Source organism: Eucalyptus grandis, chromosome 11 (assembly GCF_016545825.1).
Source record: "Eucalyptus grandis isolate ANBG69807.140 chromosome 11, ASM1654582v1, whole genome shotgun sequence".
In the NCBI taxonomy this organism is placed as follows: domain Eukaryota; kingdom Viridiplantae; phylum Streptophyta; class Magnoliopsida; order Myrtales; family Myrtaceae; genus Eucalyptus; species Eucalyptus grandis.
The window spans coordinates 18,268,799-18,291,279 of NC_052622.1; the positions used below are offsets into that span (position 1 = coordinate 18,268,799).

The following is a 22,481-nucleotide window of genomic DNA, read 5'->3' on the forward strand; positions in this document are numbered from 1 at the left end:
TTATGTTCTACTTCGAACTAGGGAAAAGAAAAGGTGAGGATCAGCTTCCTTAGTGCGAAGTTCATCAATTTGTACGAGGTGGTAGTTCTTCACCAAACTGTTCAGACTAATGCCTTCGTAAATTGGGTATCTGATTGTTCTATCAAAGAAAGTAGGCATAAAGTCTACTGTTTCGACTTACTTCACAAAATTCAGACAGCCAAGCGAACAATCAAACGTCTGAAAGGTTTAATTAGAGACTCGGAACAGACAAAAACTTGGCAATGTCCTTTTGGCTGCGAATCTAAACCTGAACCGTCCATTTCTCAAGCTCCCAGACATTCTGTGGTCCAGTGTGGTCATGCAATTGAGTCATCTACGACTATTGTCGCCCAAATACAACTACCGACTCTTTTAGAAGAATAAATTTAGACCGGGGTCACTTTAAAATGCATGACAATCTCCCGCGTGACAAGCACATCCTGGTAATTACTCTCAAAACAATGCTGAGGTCCTGTATAGGGAAAAGAAACTTTTCGAAACAGATGATATTTGCAGATCATTGGTACACGAGTCCAAACAATGATATACTGTCAAAACATTGCTGAGGTCCTTTATAGGGAAAGAAACTTTTTTAAATAGATGATATAGCATTTGCAGATCGTAGGTACATGAGTCAAAATATAAATTAGACAAAAAGGAGACATCCATGAGAAAGATGTCTGATGTCAGATGAACAAAATTTCCGAAGCCAACCCAAAAATTCCCCCTACTGATTCTCTTGAAAATAATGCTTGTGAAGGCCAAGACAATTAATCATCGTCCGAACTGCTATCTTCCGATCCTCTCCTGAAATCTTCTGGTTCACTTGATTCCTGCAGTTAGGTTTGAGGTTAGATATGCATTCCCACCTAATGGGAGAGATAAAAATGGAACTTACCACACATACATCTGCAATATTGAGTGATAATCATAAAAACATGAGTGCACAGTATACATGCATCTGCACATGCATGTATCTACTGAGAGAACTTACCTGCATCTTATCCCAATCCTTTAACTTGGAATTCGTGAGCATGTAATTATCTCGTAATGGAGCCCAAGCAGGGGGTTCACTGTCCGCAGCACCAGTAGATGACTGAACCTGCATTTCATTCAGACCACACAATCATTCAAATTTGTTCAATCATATTCATTTCACATGCTAGATACTGAAGTGGTATGCCAGCTCCTTGAATAAACAAGAGCGGTACCTCAACAAATAAAAAACATATGGAAGAACCTACAAAAGAAATAAGACTGACAACAGGAAGTGCAAAATAGTATGTTCAGAGGAAAACCCCACCTTAGCTGGAGTTTTGGCCGATGAGAATGATGGTTTGCTCAGTTCAGAAAAGAAGGCTTCTTTCCTCCTCTTCTTTATTGCTGCAAAGTGCCAGTCAAGACCATGTTCAACAAAAATATGCAGCCTATAAAGCACTTACATGAATCACTGACAATAAAAAAGGATAATTTCAAAAACCATCTCCACTTTTATAACATATATCAATTTACAGCTTCACTTTTGAAAACCTACATTTTGCATTTTCAATTAGCATCTCTCGACTATGATCCTTGTCTACTTATTTGCATTTCCCTTCCCAAATTGCCCTCATCACTCCCTTCTCCAAAAAGAAAACCTTGAGGCTAAAATGCCTTCCTCTTTATTACTCCTCCTCCCTCTTCCCTCTCAGCCACCACCGCCAAACTCAGCCACCATTGCCAGCACTCAGTCTGAGCCATCATCTCCAATGGCTCATCCCCATGCAACGTCCTCCACCCTCACTGTTCACTGCATCCCATCCCCGCTCTCACATTCGGATGTCGGCAATGGTCCAACATCCATGACAGCCCAGATCAAGGTCACCCGACCTTGATCCAGACATGGAGCTTGCCAAAATCTGAACATAGCTCGAGCCTGAGCTCCATGGCCACCATGATCAAACTCTGATCAGAGTTTGCCTTGTTAGAGCTCCACAGAGCTCGCATGTGAGATAAAGGGGGGAGAGGATCCTGGTACTTGGCATGGTGTTTGTCAGCACGGCACGGCAGGCAGCGTGTTGGTCGGCGGCAAACATGGAGGCTGATTTTGGATTTGGTTATTGTGAACCTTGAATTGCTTAGGTGGTGATGTATAGTTTTTTTTTGTTTTCTATTTGAAAGAGGGGCGAATCAATCTTTTAGGCTTGGGATTTTGCCTGGAGGTGCATATTGCAGGTTTTGAAAGATGAGGATGCAAGTTGATATAGGTGACAAAAATCAAGTTGATTTTTTGAAATTTTTCCTAAAAAAATTAGTAATTAAGAACAAAGTCACCTCGAGATAAACTAAATAGAAAGAAAAAAAAAAAGACCAAGCAAAACATAAATTCTCAAAGCTTTCCGGGATGAGAGGAAGCAGAATCATACGGCCATGCAATTTAAGAAGCTGGATTGTATATGAGCTTCATCAAACGACATTTTCAAAAAATAAAAATAAAAATCGATAGATAAAACTTTCAGATAATAAATACATTGAGTAGCATGCCACCATAGGCAAGAAATTTACAAACATAATAATTTAACATGAGACCTTTTTTTGCCAAAATTTAACACATTTTGTGTAGAATATTTGCTAGATAAGACCGGTGCTAGGTACTGGTTGAATAAAATATATAATGCAACAGGCCAAACAAAAAGATTAGCATTTGGAAGTAACCCATATTTCCAAGCACAAGCACTAAAATCAAAATTTGATAAAGTCCAAATGAATAGGATTCTCTGCAAGGAGAATAAATGAGTGAGCATCACTATTAGCTCCGCCCATCCCTCATGGATGAAGCTCTTAGCTGGAGAGAAGTTGTTAAAAGAAAATTATTACTACCAGAACAATCTAGATGCCAGGTTTCATCTTTCAAAGTAATTGAAGAACAATGCAGTTAAAGACTTGCTCAGGACAATTTTGAAAATAAATTGTCGATTAGAGTCATATGGCAGACTACTTAATCGTTGTTGAAGATTTTTCCAAAACAAGCTTGTTGAACTCAGTGAAATAATGACTTCAAATTCAATAAAAAGGATCGACAGATTTCTATAATAAAACCAAATGAATTTTTTATTTTCCTTGCCAAGAACATATTTCTTAGAAATGGTGAAATATACATATTTAGGTGGTAGGAACATAATGTAAGAGATTTCTTATCAAAGGAGATGCATACCTAAAACAAAGTACATGTATAATGCAACATATTTATTGGGCATGAGGGGAAACACAAAGATTAACATGTAATGGTAAGCACACAACTCCAGCACATGTAATTCTGGATAAGAAAAATCTCTACCACCGAATCTCCAAACAGACAAACATGAACCCAGAAGCCAAAATGCATTATAACATGTCAATCATCACTTATAATCAGAACCTTTATCAGGATGGAAACTGATATGAGAAAACTAATACTAAGCAGTACAAGTTCAGACCTTTTGCATCTTTAGACCTTGAGGCATCCAAGCCTTTTTGCGCATGCTGTGCTTTGTTAACCTGTAGGCAGATAAATGAAATGGATTGAACCTTTTTGTAGCAATTTGTTAAATGAAAATTGTTGAGGAGTAATCAGCTTCATTACAGAAAAGGTGCAGTTGGATTCACATATAACTTACCGCATTAAATAGCTTGACCACTGAATCCAAGCAAATAAATAGAGTATAAAAGTCGTTAGAAGAATATAAAAAGGTTAAAGCAAGCAATTTTGTTCTGTCAGGTATAAGATGAATACCTCCCTTGGTAGCAACACTTATAAGAAATTTTTCATGTGCATCTAGATAGTTTGCAGGCTTCACGTGCCCCTTTTCCCCCACCTGTTGATTGATCAAAACATTATTAACTCCAACTTATCAATGCTAAAATGAACTAAAATCAGTGAAAATAAAGTGGGAGTCATATACCAAGTGTTTCTCCTTCTTCGCCTCCCCTTTAGCTTTCCTTTCAGTTTCCTCCTCGGCAAGCTTCTCTGCAACAAGATTCTTGTGTGCCGACATTACGGGACCCTGCAAGCAGGGGCAATTAAGTGACAAAATTCACAATGTAATTTAAAATTCTGGGATTGCAGTCAAGCTTACAAGGGAATCATCAGACACACTCTTCTTGATGATACTCTGGAAAGCTGTCCTGAATGCTCTAACACCTTCCGTGAACTTCATAATTCCAGGATGGACTTCATCATCTTCTTCCTCATTTTCGTTGTCAGAAACTTCAGGTTCATCATCATCCGAACCATGTGTTTCCAAATTCTTCTCATCGTCAGCCAGTGGAACAGTGTTATCATCTTTAGACGCAGCAACCTCCTCATCTTCTTCATCATCATCCGAATCATATTCTCTTGCCCTCTTCCGGAACAGTTTTCTCATCCTGTTGTCTATCTTAATCTTTTCCCCAGCACCCGGAAAAACATTTACCTTCTTCTTTGTTTTGCGGCCTTTTTTATGCCCTGATTTTCTCTTCTTTGGGATTCCCCCAGCTTCCAAAAGATGAGTTTCTTCAGGCATGGCTGACTAGAAAACTTCTTTCAGTAATGGCAGCAGTTAGACTCTGATCGTCTACAAGCATTGATTTAAACATAAATATTTAATACGGTGTTCGAGAATGCAATAGATGGACAATTTATTTGAAACATGAATTTGTTAAGGTAAAATTCCACACCAAGAACTTGATAATTTCACTAAAAACAAACATCCTCCCAACCTCTTTACCATTAACTCATCCAAACATCCAAATGATTCCACTATAAAATTTTCCCAAACTGAAGTGCAACACCAAATGGTCCTTAAAAAAGAGTTAAGGGACAAGGCACTACCGCAAAAATTATATTCATGGAACAGTTCCTCATGTGGAACCAGTATGAGTAAAGCAGTTAAACCTATTCTAATTCATGTCTACATTTCTAAATCATACTATACCCTCAAAAAGTTACCATTATCACCAAACAATAAGAACAGACTCATGCAGCTAATCACGTATTCAAATTCTCTAACAAGTCCCTTTCCTTGAAGTGACAACAAATCTAACTTGTCATCATATAGCATTCAGCTCGATGCGTTAAAATATGCAATAAAATTAGTTAAACAAGTGCAAGCTAAGGGAAAAAACTGTTAAACTAGTACCTCTATACAAGGGGAAAGGAAAATTAGCAGAGAAAACTAAACAATCTCTTCCCCACTTTGGCTTAACATCGCCATACGAGTTAGCTTTACATCACAATATGAGTTAGCTTTGTGGTAATGAGAAAGTATGCGATAGTTGCTTGAGGTTTAGGGTTCCCATAGTCACTTTAGGGACCTGATCCCAACCCAAACTCATCTATATCCCAAACCAAACTCGAACCCGAGGCAGGCACATAAGCGGGGTCCTAAACCCAGCTCTGGCAAGATCCCCCCAAACCCGCACCCATGATAAGATATTCGATCAACGGACTCTGTAGTAGAAAGATTAGCAATTCTGAGTCATCTCAAGCATAAACATTCAAGACGTGCCTCAGAATTCAATCATGGAAACCACAGTAGAATCGAAGCGAACCGTCATCGATCCTCTAGACTATGTCTTTTCACATTGCTCGGCCGAGAGGAGCCAACGAACGAACCGACGAACATGGAAGACCGAAACGTATGGCCAGCAACCGCTCGTTGAAACGAGAAGCGAGAGGATTGGAAAAAAAAAAACTAATGGAAAGAAACCTGCGAGGAAAGAAGGACCAAAGCAAGCAAGCAAGCTCCGGCTGCTTCCTCCGCCGCCGCCCCCCTGCTTCTCTGCAAAAGAAGTCCGGCGTTGTAACTCACGGGAAGCTCAAGGACCTACCAGAATACCCCAGGAACTTTAAAACATCTAGAGAGAGAGAGAGAGAGAGAGAGGAGTTGTTCCACCTACTTCGCCGCGCCTACACGGGTCTGCCGCCGACCGCCGCCTCAGGTTGGCTTCGCCGCCACCGCCGCCGCCGCCGAGCTTAGAGAGAGAGAGAGAGAGAGAGCGCGGGGTGAGGCGGAGACGGAGTTCAGACGCGGTGCGAGAAAGATGTAATACGGGAGGGGTTGGTCGGGCTGGGCCTGTACAGGCCCACTGGGCTTTCATTGGGCCTTGGCATTAAATATAAGAACGTGGGCGCGAGCATGGGCTGGGCCCGAGAGTCCTTTTTCAAGATTGAAACCGACAACCGTACCGGTATAATACTCTTGAGACCCCGGCCAATTTGTTTACGGGCCAGTTTTCACACAAGTACTCCAGCCCGCCTCCCTTGTATTTATTATTTCCTTTTTTAACAATAACTTCCTTGTTTAAACACGTAATCATTCAACCAAAAAAAAAAAAAAAATTGCAACGCTACCCGCGTGCATCGGTACGTTCGGCCAAGATGCAAGTCGACTGGCTGCGACATAATGTTATCGTAAATGTCAATTGAAGATACAAATGATTTCATGTGTCATGTGGATGGATTCACGTTTGGCGCAATGAAAGTTCTCACCCCTATTCGCTTTTTTGAATCTGTGTCAGAATACTTAATTCTGAAAACTGTTTAAATAACGTCACACTATCCGAATATTTTAATTTTGAACATAGAGAGCGATCTATGCTTTGATTTGCATATTCCTAATTCTATTAAACATATAAGAAATATCGTAGACTTAGATATATCGACTATAGATTGACTTTTCGTTCTAAAAATAAGAACTATAGGTTTATGTGGATTATGCCCTTGGTACCACACAAGAACTCCAGCCCGCCTCCCTTATGTTTATTATTTCCTTTTTTTTTTATAATAACTTCCTTGTTTAAACATGTAATCATTCGAGAAAAAAAAAATTGCAATGCTACTAGCGTGCGTCGGCACATTTGGCTAAGATGCACGTCAATTGGCCGCGACATAATGTTATTGTAAATGTCAATTAAAGATACAAATGATTTCATGTGTCAGGTGGATGAATTTATATTTGGCGTGGTGGAGATTCTTGCAAATGTTCGCTTTTTTGAAGTTGCATCAAAATACTTAATTTTGAAAAAATTTTAAGTAATGTCACGCTATCTAAATATTTTAAATTCGAACATAGAGAGAGCGGTCTATGCTCTGATTTGCATCATCTTAATTCTATTAAATAAGTAAGATATTTAGTAGACTTAGATATATAGACTAGAAATTGACTTTTCATCACAAAAATAAGAACTATCGGTTTATGTCGATTACGCCCTTGGTACTCAACCCATTTGATCGATACCTTGTTCATGATATTCCGAATAAAATTAATCTCGACTCTTCTGAATTAGGTTATTATAAATTTCTATCTCGTTCTCCACTTAAAGTTACATAGCTACTGCTGCTGCTGCTGCTTTTTTTTATTTCTTGACGTTTCAGATCTTCCCAACCATGTTTCTGTATCCCACCTCCTTCTGAGCAAAGGCTATTGAAAATTTATATGATTATAGTTCTTCAAGTAATCAATTTCAAACAAATGTTACGTTTTTTCGACGTTATCAACTATGTGAATCTGAAAAGATGTCGCGCATCATGTAATTGTCATCTCACATCATCCTTTGCAAATCAATTAGAATTGTCTAATCATTTCTCTATAGCGTGCATAAAAAATTGTCTCTCTCGAGAATTATGCTGGGGACTGTGCTAAAAGATGCGATGGTAGAAACAAAATGAATTCATGCCAACCACCTCAGGAAGCATTGTATGTATGGGTGTCAAAATGGGTCATTAACCCATTTATAGACCCATTTATAGCTAAATGGGTCGTTAATGGGTCAAGCTTGCACCCATAATGGGTTTTAAAAGTAAAAAAGCTTAAATAAATGGGTTTTAAATGGGTCTGTTCTCAGACCCATTTATGACCCACTTATCAACCCACTAAAGCGAACCCATTTACTCTCCCTCTTCGACGTCTTCGTTTTCTCGCTTTCCCTCATCCATCGTACGACGTACTGCAAGTCGCGACTCAGAGGCCGAGAGCTCGCCGGTGAATTCCTGTCTTTTCCGAGCACTCCTTCTCCTTCCGCCATCAGTCGCCGCAGCCACCGCCGTCATCGCCGTCTTCGCCGTCCGCGGAAAGCGATTGCGCTTTGATTGGGCGAATCTGCGGTCTTTTTTAGATCTCCGTCGCTCTCGTCCGGCGCAGTTCAGCCGCAAACCTAAGCCGTTTTCGTAACAGCCGGGTAAGTAATCGTGTCGCGGGCACGCCCTTCTCGCTTGTCTCGTTTCTGGGTTTGGCCTCTTCTTTGGTGGCAAGCTGATCGGGGCATGGGGCTTGCTGGGTTTTTCTATGGGATTGAGTTGCGATGTGGGTCATTCCGATTGGTTAACCTCGATTGGGGGCTCCAAAGGTTCTTATTCTTCGGGTGAAACAATGGGTCTTTCATTACCAATAAAATGCAGCTTAACCTCAATCACGGGCTCCGTAGATACGTGTTCTTCATTTGAAAGCCAAGAAATTGAATCATGGAACTCGTGACTGTTGCTAGGCGGATGGTAGCTAGGGCCAAAGTGATTCATTCATGTTGTTTCGTCTGTTTGTTCTTGTGATCTTTACAATAAGAACAGTGTTCTTGAAATTGTGCGCATGTATTTTTTCAAAAGGACCTACGTGAAATAGAAAAATTATTACTTGATTCCCTGGTCTTGTTATGAAAGTGTCTGCATTGCTTGGTGTATTCGGCTTTTTAATGTTCATGATTTTTATGTTATCCTAGAGGTTTTGCTTAGAGATGAGTCTTTTGCAGCATCTTCACCATCTGTGTGCAGGCTTGGTCTCTCAGACTATTTGTAGGGTTTGTGTGTTTCAGAGTGAGAGTATAGATTTTATGGGGTAACTATAGTTTACAGGTGAGTGGGTATGTGCAATAAAATTGGTTCGCTATATAAGTTCCTGTTCATTTGGAGATAGAAATAGAGATATTGGTGATGTCACAATTAAACTGTTAAAGTGATGTTTGGGGTTTGAGTGACATTTCTTTGCAAGTGCTTGTAAATTTGGAACAGCTAAAATCTTGATTATGTTTGACGAGTATCTTTTTGGAGAACATGAAGATAAGATTTTGCTTATAAATCATCGTTACTTCTGCATTTGACACTTTCTTCGAATGAATGCCAGGACGAGGAAGAGGCAGAGGCGGATACCAATCCGAGGGCCTAAGGGGACGCCTGGGTGGTCAGAGTTTGGGCAGGGGAAGCAACCTGGATAATGACTACAGCCGTCCGAGGGGCAATGGCTCCTACTTCCATGGTTCGCAATGAGTTATTCGTTCGACCTTTCGAACCGTTATAGCTGTGGCCAAAGGCTCGTTAGGTTGCTATGGGTGATTCCATGTACGATGGTTTCCTGAAGTCGTGGTCTGTGCTTCTTGAGGTGTGTTTCTTCCTTTTTGGCATGATTAGATTGTTAAGACCTTTTTCACCTTTTGGCCCTTGCGGAGAGCTTAGATGAGCCTTTCCCTTGAATGGTTTTGTGATGCAATTCAAGCGGGAGTTTTGGGCGCCATCGAGCCTTTACACTGTGAGGGCTGGTGAATTAGGTTCTATATTGGAAAGTTTGTAACTGTTCGACAGTTTTCTGTTATCTTTTGTTCAACGGTATAATTCCTACCTTTGCTGTGTATATAAACTGTTTATGCTACCTGCTTCTGAGTTGGGTTTATACGAAATCAGCTGCAGGGTGTTTACTTTCTCTGTTTTTATTATGATGTTTTAGGTGCTTTCCTCCCCTGTTTTATCTACTATTTGCGAGAGATATTACAAAGTCACAGCAGAAGCATTACGAGTTTGTGGGGAGCTTGTTTGTGTTGTTCGCCCAAATATTGAGGTGGGGCTTATCTTATGATTTAAGATTTATTAGTTGACATGTCAAGACATAGCGAGGATCAAGGAGAATATTCAACTACCGAACGATCCAAGAGAGTTACATCCTTAGTTCATGAGGATGAGGAAGATATCTCTACTTCCTCTAAGCGTTCAAGAAAACACACTTCGATTGTATGGTCTGAATTCGAAAAATTCACAGATGGTGATGGCATGAGTAAGGCTAAATGTAAATGGTGTGAAGTAACTTATATGGCTAGCCATGGGACAAAAAATTTGTTGCGTCATTTAAATACTTGTCCCAACCGAGAGGTTAATGTTGATGGTTCTGTGGTACAATTTGACCAAGGGGTGTTTAGAGATATGCTTGCAAGAGCGATAATCAAACACAATTATACATACTCTTTTGTAGAGCATGAGGCAACAAGAGAATTGTTTAGTTACCTCAACCCTAATGTGAAGCACATATCAAGGAATACAGCAAGAAGTGATGTGCTAAAAGTTTATGAGAAAGAGAAGGGAATTTTGAAATCCAAATTATTGTCTCTTTCGAGCCGAATATGTTTGACTTCGACCTATGGACTTCTATTACTACGGATCATTATATGATACCTTGCTCATTATATTGATGATGATTGGGAATTGCAATCAAAAGTCTTGTGTTTCTCCTATGTGCCACCTCCATATAGTGGTGTCATACTTTTAGAAAAATTGCTGTCTTTGTTGAGAGAATGGGGCATTGAGAGAAAGATCTTCAGTATCACTTTAGATAATGCATCATACAATGACAGTATGATTGATATTTGGAGAAATACACCTTCTGTGAGATCTTCTTTGTTATGTGATGGACAATTTTTTCATGTGCGTTGTGGTGCGCATGTTTTAAATCTAATTGTACAGGAAGGTTTAAAGGTTATTGATGGATCCTTACATAATATTAGAGAAGCTGTCAAGTATGTGAGGGCTACACAAGGGAGGAGAGTTAAATTTGCAGAATGTATATTGCAGTCGTGCTTAAAGACCAGTAAAAAGGTACGTCAAGATGTGGCCACCAGATGGAATTCTACATACCTAATGCTTGAGGGTGCCCTTTTCTTTGAATGTGCATTTTCGCATTTGAAGTTAATTGACTGTAACTTTGTCACATGTCCATCTTCTGAAGATTGGGTCAGAGGAAAGAAAATTGCTTTGTTGTTAAAACCCTTTTATGATATTTCTACTCTATTCTCTGGAGTTAGATATCCCACGGCAAATTTATATTTTTATGGAGTATGGCAGATTCAACTTCGTTTAATACAGGCAAGGGATACTGAGGATGAGGCTATTAGTTCTATGGCTAGGGCAATGCTCAAAAAGTTTGAAAAATATTGGAAGTGTTATAGTGTTGTCTTATCATTTGCTGTTATATTGGATCCTCGTTATAAGTTACACTTCTTGAGTTTTGTTACTCAAAGTTGGATATGGATGATCATGTAGAATTTGTACGGGGGCATTCGAGAAAACTCTATACACTTTTGATGAATATGTAACCTCCATGTCTAGAGATGATCGCTCTACTTCTTCAACAAGTCGAGGTAACATTTCAGTTGAGGGCATCGATGAGAACATTGGGGATGACATTGATGAGTATGATGCATTTGAGAGTGAACACTTTGGATCACAATCTACTAAGTCACAATTGGATTTGTATTTAGAGGAGAATAGGCTTGACAGAAAGAAGTTCCCGGATCTCAATGTCCTTGATTATTGGAAGACTCATTCTCATCGATATCCCGAGTTATCCCTTATGGCACGTGATATATTGAGCATTCCTATCACTACCGTTGCCTCAGAATCAGCCTTTAGCATTGGAGGACATACAATTTGTATGTAGTCGCTTCCCAGACTAATCGATATAAAGAAAACACATAACATTCCTCTGCATAACACGCACACACACGTGTGTGTGTATATATGAATGATCAATTGAATCACTATCTAGATTACTTATACCTAGTAAATTAGTCATAAATGCAATAGAATTCAAAATAATATGAATGTTAAATGAGTTTACAGTTTACTTAAACTTAACTCACTTCTATAACTTTCTTTTTACTCTCTCTTGCGTTCGCGCTTGCTCACTAGTCATCACTCGCTCTCCCTAGATTGGGATAATATGGAAGTATTTAAGCAATATGAGCCAAGTCAAATAAGAGTTATTTTGCATAGAATAAGTCAATTCCCGATCCACCAATTTGACAAGTCTAATGTAAATTCACATATTTTACTTTTTACTTAATTTATAATAAATAAATAAATAAATAAGACAAACGAAAGAGGTAGGAAGAGCGCGAATCATTCCACCTGGGTTGATGAAATGGTTTGCTTCATTGGGAGCAATCAAGAGAAGAGAGAACTTGAGATTGAGGTTTTGTGACCATTTTGGTTTCCATGAATAATTTCAATTCAAATTTAGTTTTTTTTATTCTACTTCCTATATAAGTTTCTGAGCATTCGAACGTATTTTTTAACTGCATAAAACTTATATTCCCAAAGTAGGAACAAATATGATTACGTTTTGTGTGACCCTCAAAATTTTCGTGATGTAAATTTTTTTTTTTTAATTTTTAATAATTTTATGAGATTTTTCTTTCTTTTTTTTCATCTCTTTTCCTTCTCTTCTTATTCCTCCTCTAGCCGGTCATCGGGCCTCAACGATGGCCAGCAATCGGCTAAACAAGAGCCGACAACCTCACGGGCCCTTGACAAGGTCGACCTCACGGTGGGTGGGCGAGGCTTGACTTCATCAAATTTAGGTGAGGTCGAGTCTTGCCCAGCTAAGGTGAGGCCGACCTCGCCTAATTATGGTGAGGCTCTAGCGACTAGTTAGAGGAAGAGAAGAAGAAGAAGAAAGAGAAGAGAAAGTGATTTGATTTCAAAATTGTTTCTTGAAATAAAGAAGTGACTTTTTTATTTCTTTTACTTCTTAATTCTATTCCAAATATAAAATAAATATGCTTCGAAAAGTAGAAAATTAGTTGAACTCACCAAATGATATATAGATTTTGTTCCAATGAAGAGAATAATAGAAATAGTCAATAATTGGATGATTACCAAATAAGTAGTAACTTTAAGTGTTTCTAAGGTCCCTATGATCTTCCCCCTCCACGGCGCCGCCAACGAAAACCGCTACCGAAACAGTTCAAACAGGGAACGTTGTGCCTGCCGACTGGGGCTATGCTTTCGAGGAGATCCTGGCCGTAGATCCCGGTTCAATGAACCCACGCGCTCCAGACCCAATAAAACATTTAAAACAAAGGAGGAAAAAAAAACAACAAGACATCTCCACGAGAGCGGGGCACGGTGCCCTCGTGAGCCCTCCCTACCAGCAGCCGCCACGTCGACGGCGAGGCATGGGCTCGCGCGTGACCCCTCATTGACCCTTGGCTTGGCCATCTTTCGATGTTCCCTTCCTCGACCCCGCCGATAAATTGACCGCGTAAATATCTAAAATCATTTTCGTTAGTTGTCAATCGCTTTTGGTGATCAAATATTCCCACGTTTTTAATTAGAATTACGAAATCCATTGATTTCGATTATGCTAAAGAGGTGCATGATAACTATTTTTATTTTTTATATGTTTTTAAGAAAAATAGAAATATATTTAGTAATGTAATTTTATTTTTCTAATCATAGAATAATTTTTTATTTTAGAAAAGGTTTGAAACAAAAATTTAAAGTAATTTTTTTTTTACTTTTCTATTTTGAAACAAAAGTGAGAAATAAAAACTTTTCGCCGCCCACCAACCCTCGTCATCGATGCTCGCCTACTGAGTGCCTCTCGCCATCATTTGAGAGTGAGGAATTTTATGTTATTATCAAATGAATTTATATTTTGAGAAAAAAAAAAAATTATAATGTTATCAAATAAATATGTTTACTTAGAAATTCATCAAAAAAAAAAAAATTATTTTTGCCGATAAATTAATTTCTAGAGTAAAATGATTATCATTTGCGCTTTGAGCTAGTGGTAATTTTTCGACACGTCGTTTGTATCTTGTTAACGTGTTTAACGAGTGTCGCCGAAACACTCTCTCTCTTTCGTGCGCGATTTGGTTTTGTCGTTTGGGGGGGTGGATTCGGATGCTTCCCCCTTGTTCGGACAACGGGGACGGAGGCCTCGTGGTCCTCGAAAGATCTTTTTTGTCGCAGTCGTCGTCGTCGCCCCCACCCCCACCCCACCCTTCACCCTCGTGGTCGTCAGGTCTTCTCGTGTGCGATTCCACGTGGTACTAAAATGGCCCTCCTCCTCCTCCGTGGGCTCGTGAGTGATGCTAGATGGAGAGACGTGACTCTCTCTCTCTCTCTCTCCACAAAGTCCGTCAATGAAATTTTTAATTTCCTATCCCCAGTTGTGACGTGATGGTTTATCAAGGTCCACTCATGCATGACACAGAATTTTACACATTCTGCACCAAATACCGAATGCCCCTTCAGGATATTAAGGGTCTTTAACGAGTACCCTCGACACTTATTTAATTCTTAAAATGTATGAATTGTGCGAATTACGCGAATTGTGTGGGTGGCTAATGCAATTTAAAGGTTGCGGGATTTACTTAGTTATTTATTAGGGGTTTCAAGGAAATTTTTATCTGATCCGGGGATTAAAAGTAGAATAAGATGGGATTAGATTGAATCGGAAGTCCTCCGACTTCTTCCTATGTTTTGCTTTGTAGGAAAAAGCACATAAGAGTAGACATGAGGAACGAGAGTGAACGGTAAAACATCGAAGCCTTTTTAGGACCAATTGCCTCTCTAACATGATGAGTGACGCCGCATCAAGGCGATCGGACTATTGTTGCAATGATCATTCATCGACGACATGCACCATAACCTCAATGACGATGGTTGGGTGGGGCGTTCACACCCAATCACCCACATGGTGTGTTGTTCTCTAACATGTCGGTCTAGGCATCGCCCTTCCTACTTTGAAATTCATTTGAACACAAAATGTTCATTGGTTTCAAACCATTTCTCATTTTTTAATTTAATTGTCCATCCAAAAATACAAAGAAATTACCAAATAAACTCTTAAACATATTGCACTTATACCAATTCAATTATAAACTTTTCAATTTAACCAATTTAGTCATAAACCTTCGATAATTAGCTAATTTAAAGCGCGTTTGTTTTATAGAAAACTCAAAATTTGAAAAACATTTTTTTGGAAATGATTGCTTACAAAATGAATAAATGCAAAATATTATCATCACCTACGAAAATAGTTACGTATAATTTTTATTGATAATGAAAGCATTTTCTATTGACTAATTTTCTAATTGATATAACTAATCATTTTTTTGGAAACCCTTTTTCAAATTTTGGGTTTTCTGTGAAATAAACTCACCCTTAATTCTAAACATTTCAATTGTGCCATTTTTTTGGTCTTGTAATTGTATCAATTTAGTCCTAAACTTTTTGTCGATCTAGTCTTAAACCAATTTCTTGTTAATTAGCATATAACTAATTAGTTTAAGTTTTCCTAGTGAAGTTGAGTTCAACTGAATATATTAGTGGGTTTAGACTTGGGCTCTCTCTTGACAATCTCTTCAGGTGTGAAGATATCGAGCTTTTGTTGCACATTTCTAACAATTGATTTTGGAGCCAAAGATAACTTGGTGGACCCCCAATCTATTCTAATGTTTGGTGAACATCTCAATGAAGGAATCTCATGACCAACACGATTTCAACAGCCTTTATGGTTAGGTCTAGCAAAATAGACCATAATGATGCACCAATGCAGACCCATTGGCAACTTTCATGGTTTGATTTGGAGAAAAATTTAGTTTCAAATAGCCTTCATGGTTAGGTTTGGCAAATTAGACCAGGATGATCCCAATGGCAACTTTCTTAGTTTAATTTGGAGAAAAAGTTGGTTTCAGGCAACCTTCATTATTCAAGCTAGCAAAATAGACCAGGAATGATGCAGCAATGCGGTCCCAACGATCAGCTTTCATTGTTCGACTTGAAAAAAGAGATTAGGGAAAAAAAAATATGGGCGTTGGAGATTCAAATTTGAGAAGATATTCAATTGGATATGAAATTTTAATTTTTTGTCTCCAGTGGTGACGTGATGATGGTTTATCGAGATCCACTCTCACGTATGGCACTGAATTTCACGTTCTGCAAAATTGCAGAACGTCCCCTTCAGGATCCGAACAGTCACGATGAAGAAATTCAGTTACGTTATCGAGTGGCTTCGAAGCGCTTATCGAGCATACTGAACGAAGAAATATTCAATTCTCAAAAGTAAAGATATTTACTTAGTTATTTTATCGGTTTTCCGAGGAAATTTTGTCTTGATATATGGTCTAATGATCTTTCAACCGTGGGACTTAAAGTTGATTAGGATGAGATTGGATTAAAGAGGAAGTCCTCGGATTTGTTCCAATGTTTTGCTTTGTAGGAGAAAGCACATAAACCTTCGAAACCTTTGTAGGACTGATTGCCTTTGACATGGTGAGTGATACCTCACGGAGGCAATCAAAACACCGATGCGATGATCACTCATTGATGATATGCACCATGATGCTATCGTTGTGACATCTACGACCATACTGATGAGAGAGAGATCACCACACGATAGTGGTCACCACATTGATAGCCTCGATGCCAAGGGTTAGATGGGGGTGTTCCCATCCATGCGGTGTGTTGTACTCTAACACGTCAGTTTAGGCACTAGGGGTGAGTATGGTCCGACTTAGGCCTGTCCAGCACTTAATCCAATAACTAATCCGTACAGTGTCGATCCCCAATTTTTGGGATCAGGGACCGACCCTGTAGAACCTAGGACCAAGGATTGTGGTTCCAAGGTCAACACGGGACCAACAAACTATTTTTAATTCATTTTTTGTTTTCATTAAAAGAAAAAACATACTATTTACAATTATATATTTATCAACAATGCAACATTGAGTAAATAAACTATAAACACCGATACATATCAAACATAAATATAAGATAAGATCAAACAAAAATTCACACTTGCTAAAAGCAACAAATCATAAAAACAAATATGCAAAGTGAGGGAATAGAGGTGAGTGGTGAGGCAAGCGAAGAGAAGCTAGCCATGAGGTGCGCAAACAAGTGAGACGAGTGAAGATGGTTTCTTTCTTTTTTTGGGTCGAATTAAGGTTGGGTTTCATTCTACTTTCTTATTTACATGGCAAACTAAACTATATGAAGAGAATAGGAGAAGAGGCGCTAGGGTTTAGAGTATACAAAAACATATAAAATATAACATATTAAATATATAACATATAATATGTACAGGGTTGATCCAAATTAGATCAACTCTAAACTCTCAGGATCGAAGACCAACTCACTCTATACAGGGTCTAGGGGTCCCGGGACCAAGGACCGACCTAATGTCCTTGGGAACCTAACTAGGATCAGCCGGGTTGAGTTGGTCCAAGGTCAATCCATAGTTAGCCCTAGACCAACACTCACCTCTACTAGGCACCGCCCTTCCTACTCTAAACTTCACTTTGGTTGCTAACCATTTCTCATTTTTTAATTTAGTTGTCCATCAAAAAATACAAATAAATTATAAAAAAACGTCTAAACATATTGTACTCACGTGAATTTAATATTAAACTTTTCAATTTGATCATTTTAGTTAGAAACATTGTGATAATTTGTTAATTTATGATGCGTTTGTTTAATGGAAAACTCAAAATTTGAAAAATATTTTTCTGAAAAATGATTATTTATATCGTTTACAAAAATGAATGAAAGCAAAATATTATCATCACCATATATTATTATTGATAATGAAAACATTTTCTATTAACTAATTTTTCTAAGCAATATAATCAATCGTCATTCGAAAAACTTTTTTCAAATCTTGAGTTTTCTATGAAACGAATGCACTCTTATTTTTAAATCTTTTCATTGTGCCAATTTTTTTAGTCGGGAAATTGTACCAATTTAGTCCTAAATTTTTTGACAATTCACAAATTTAGTTTTAAACCTTTTGACAATTTGTAAATTTAGTTTTTCCTACAAATTTTTATCGAAAATCACTAATGAGATCATCTAGTTAGCGTCGATGATTCTACATGGCACAATCGGCACTAAAGTGAAAATTTTATGCCATGTGAAGTAGTTAATATATCTTATTGACTCATAATCAATTAGCTTTAATTACTGAGTGAGTCTACTTATTATTTGTTGACAAGCTTGGACTAGAACTTCCTCTTGATAATCTCCCCCGAGATAAAGGTATTGGATTTTTAGTGCGTGCTCCTGACCACGACAATATACACAAAACATCCTACATGCATCGTGCAAGACTGCGCACACAGGACAATGAACATGTGTGGAACCTAAGATTACTCTAAATCGGAGTATAATTTGATCCGAACAAGCAATTTGTCACATCCAAATTAGATTCCCGACTCCTCGAACAACGAGGTTTTAGGGTTAACCAGCCTTTTGATGTGCTAGGCAGGGGAGAAGAAGGGGGAAGAAGGGGCCAAGAAAAAAAAAATTGGCGCAATTGGCGGTAGACTTAAAAAGTATGGGTTGGCAAAGCGATAGACAATCTCCCACGAATCGTGCTAAGCTAGTGGACACAAATCACAATACCCAACTTTTTGGGATCTACATGAAGCATTTTAGTAAAGGGAAATGTTCAAAGGAGTGCCCCTATACAGCTAACTTAAATTTCATCAACCTTGCTTTGGAGATAATAAATATATCTATATGTTGACATGGGTGACTCTCGAATCGTATTGTCCAACAATAAATATTCAAACTATGCTCATAGGCGGTATTTCTATTTTCAATGATTTTAATTGGTGCTCTTGAAGTATTTGTTAACAAAATCTTCTTCTTCTTTTTTAATTTGTGTTGACGTTTATATGATGGGCTTATATGAATTGTAAGTTCGGTTTAAGTTCAAACAAACCTTGTGATCTAGATAATTCGACTAGGTCCTCAATTTATGTTTTGATAGGATAGGATGCACCCATGTGACGATATCCTATAATCTTTTAAATAGTATAGTAGGGTGAACAAGAAAATTATCTAATCAATCATGAATTTATTTACAGATGTCGATTCAATCATAAAATTTTCAATTTTGCCAATTTAGTCCTATATGTTTTTACGATATTCTGATATAATTTTTTCAGCTAATTTTTGTTGGAAATCGCTAATATAGTAGTATGCCAAGTAGGACAATCGACGATGACTTGGACCGCCACATTAGTGATTTCTAGCGAAAATTGATCAAAATGACTACATTAAAATTTTGCGCAAAGTTTAGAATTAAATTGACAAAATTGAAAAGTTTATAATTGAATTAACATCCATGCAATAGGTCTAAAACTAATTGAGTAATTTTCCTTAGGATAAACACGTGTTACCAAAATCAAGTCCTGATTATGCAATTAGATAACAAAGGAAAGAGAGAGAAGCATCCCAATTTGATGTCACAATCCTCTTAAGCTATTGATTAGTGGAAATTGTGATATGTTCCTAACTTTGTAGCTGGGCACATCAAAATTTGATTTGATTTGTTGAACTATCAATATGGATATTAAAACACTTTTAAGTCGAGAAAATAGCTCAAATGATCAATGAATTTTTGTTCAATATGCAATGTATTTCATAAACTTTTAATTTGGTCCACGAATTTTTACTCAAAGTACAATGTTGTCCCTAAACTTTAAATTTATTCAATATAATTCTTAAACTTTTAATACATGTTCATATAATATATAGACTAAATTGAGCATAAACCAAAAGTTTAAGAATCACATTAAACAGATTTAAAGTTCAAGAAAAATAAGCACATTGAAATAAAGTTTAAAAATCACATTTAATAAATTAAAAGTTCAAAAATCACATTATAAATTAGATCAAAATTAACATTTGTGTCATTATCCCCTTTTAAGTCCCGCATGAAATGAACAACAATTTTTTTAGGTCGAAATATACTTAAAGTAGTAGAGCCCATTAGAAAGGCATCATTACAAAGTAAATCAAAAGGGCCTTGTGGGGGGAAGAGAGTACCGGGACTTGTTGAGTAATATGTACGCTGGACTCATTCCAAGTGATCACCACTTGAGTGCTACTTTCAAAGGTTTCACCCACATAAATTGGGCCGTCTCATTATAGACACTATATCGTCATATGCCGACATTTCCCTTTCTTTTAGAGCCTCCTCAATCATTGTATGCAAGAACTTGTTTGTCCAAGTGTATCTCATAATTTTTCCCACCACAATCCCCCCCAAAAGGACGATTTCTTTCCCAAGAGGTGGCTCTTCAAAATTCATCCAATCGAGCAAAATGTAGAAAGAGAGAACCTTTATCTTCAACTCATGTCCGGCTCATCTTCTTGGGTTTTTGATTGATTTGGAAAAATGGATGTGATGGGAAGGAAAACTCCAGGGGAGAAGGAACTCCACACCAATGGAAAGGGGACAGCACATATGGATTTATATGTCTACATGGCTTTCAAGCTGACACCTTGCAACATCGTCATCCCAGTGGTCAACCTCAATTTAGGACCATAATCAATGATCTTGATAGGGTTCTACACCTTCCCGCTATAGAAAGTAGTTGGGTACCTAATTTTTTGCGCCCGATATTTTTTTGACGAGCGTTTGCAAATATCTCTGATAAATTGATTTATAAATTTATGATTTTGTCTATAACGAATACTTCCAAGACACTCACTTAAAATATCCTTAAATCCAAATGGACGATTAAGTTCCGATTTCATCCCACTCCCTCCCCACCCTAGTCTTATTAGGGTCCCCACAGCTGAATTCTATCTCGAGTCAAGTAATTGCCACATCTCGAGATTCACAATGCAATTCAATGATCTAGCTCCACTGGTAGATTTGCTAATCTAAGTTGCTCTGCTCGCAAAGCAAGCTCTTCACGGACATTGGAGGTTTGTTTCATAGTAACTTAAGCGTCTCGTACAAAAATTTATCCAATTGACCCATCTCGAGAAAACGATAAAAACGATCGGAGGCCCTTTCATTTCGTTATCCATAACTGCTTTGGACATTTCACTACCAACATAGAAGTATGTTTTCTCTCTCTCTCTCTCGTTCCTTGTCTGGCAATTTTTAGGCCAAGAATCCAGTCCCGAGCGACCCATTTCTAGCGATTAGACATTGGGAACTTCTCAATGATTGAGCAAAAAGCACTTTTAACAGGGACAGCACTGAACGGGCGAGCCGGGAGGGCGGGACACGTAGCGCTTGGGACGCCTGAAATCGATCCGACAAACGCGCTCGGCGTTCGACAAGTAGTCCGAGACGGGTGGACACTTGTAATAAACTCACGAGTGAAGGTACAAGTGAGTAGAGATAAGGCCTTGTCCCGACATGAGCAATCGCAGGCACCCAATGATGCACGTAAATATAAAAAAATGATCGAAATGGAGGGATCTCGCTTGGACAAGAAAAATTATGCGAATCTTGTACGTGGCCCTGTGAAATTTAAACATCGCGATGGAGTGATCTCACATAATTCAGATGCTAAAAACATATTTTTTGTATACCTTACAAAATCACGGCTCACTCTCACTTGCACTTTTATCTCAATAAATGAAATAATATTGACATGCTCTTGCTACATTTTCTTTTTATCTTTTGAAAAATGTTTATATCCAATGAGATTAATAGTCTATTTTAGGAAAAAAAAATTATTAAAATTTGATATCTAGTTTACTCTTTTAAGAATTTATTATTCATAATATATTATTATTCTTACAATGGTCCAAAAATTATTATGTTAGCAAAATTATTTTTTAATCCGTTTTTGATCTTGCAAGTTTTTTTATAATAAAGAAAAATGCCACCTTATTGTTTGAGTAATTATCAAGCCTAAAGCATTGGCTAATCTTGTCTCGCTCAAATTTAAATGGATAACTCAAATATGAAATTTTTTTCACGCAATAGAATGTAAAAATAAAAAAATAAAAAAATGAACCTTTATTATCAGTTCAACACGAGCAGTCTTATTATATGGTTACATGTCCATTTCAAAGCTCTTTTTCATTTGTTCAAAATAAATAGATGTATCGACCCAAAATCAAACTTCTAACTCCACTAGCAACTTGAGGAATTTCATTAGTAGTTATTTTTTTAATGTGGAGAAATTACATAGTTTATACACTAGTCATGAAAGTATATATTATGGGGAAGTTGGAAAAGCTCTTCTTTTTAATTTATAAAGTTATTGTAAATCCTGTTTCAAGAAACATCTAACCCTAGCTTACCTCTAAATAGCAACATTTCTGCAACCACATAGTTGTGTAATGGGCCTCTTAAAGCCCTCGTGTCAAAATTTGAAGCCGTGGGTAATACAATCTTGGAGCCAAAAGTTTAACATTTCCTAAGTCTCTTAAACCGATGCAACTTAATTGCATCCGAGCAATAAATGCCTTTGAAGTTACATATTTAAGTAATTAGAAAAAAAATTACAACATTGCGTTATGCGAAAGTTATAATAGTTGTAACGTCACTCTCTCAGTAATTGTCGTCATCTCAATAATTTTGGTGTGCGCACTTTTTCGAGAGCCCAAAAAGGGAGAGCTTCTTTATCCGAAGACATTCACGAGAAAAATGTGGAAGATGTGG

General features: G+C 37.8%; 1 protein-coding gene across 2 annotated transcripts; it reads right to left on the bottom strand.

Annotated features, from left to right (window-relative positions):
- Positions 1-567: 567 nt before the first annotated feature.
- On the bottom strand, positions 568-5,998 carry LOC104425199 (RRP15-like protein). 2 transcript variants are annotated; one of them, XM_018865227.2, is made up of 10 exons: positions 5,917-5,998; positions 5,727-5,798; positions 4,116-4,592; positions 3,942-4,043; positions 3,773-3,854; positions 3,657-3,676; positions 3,477-3,537; positions 1,325-1,404; positions 1,016-1,123; positions 568-854 (listed from the first exon to the last, which is right to left on the bottom strand). In XM_018865227.2, exons 3-10 carry the CDS (start codon positions 4,539-4,541, stop codon positions 792-794), a joined length of 942 nt encoding a protein of 313 aa, XP_018720772.2. In that variant the 5' UTR covers positions 4,542-4,592; positions 5,727-5,798; positions 5,917-5,998; the 3' UTR covers positions 568-791. The 2 variants fall into 2 exon arrangements, with proteins under 2 accessions (XP_018720772.2, XP_010036120.2); XM_010037818.3 differs by having other exon boundaries at positions 5,913-5,994.
- Positions 5,999-22,481: the final 16,483 nt, after the last annotated feature.

Coding starts and splice junctions, on each gene's coding strand:
- LOC104425199 (XM_018865227.2), bottom strand. CDS start 4,541: ATGCCTGAAGAAACTCATCTTTTGGAAGCTGGGGGAATCCCAAAGAAG. Junction 4,044..4,115: donor GTGTGTCTGATGATTCCCTT/GTAAGCTTGACT, acceptor CCCTGCTTGCAG/GGTCCCGTAATGTCGGCACA. Junction 3,855..3,941: donor CGAAGAAGGAGAAACACTTG/GTATATGACTCC, acceptor ATCAATCAACAG/GTGGGGGAAAAGGGGCACGT.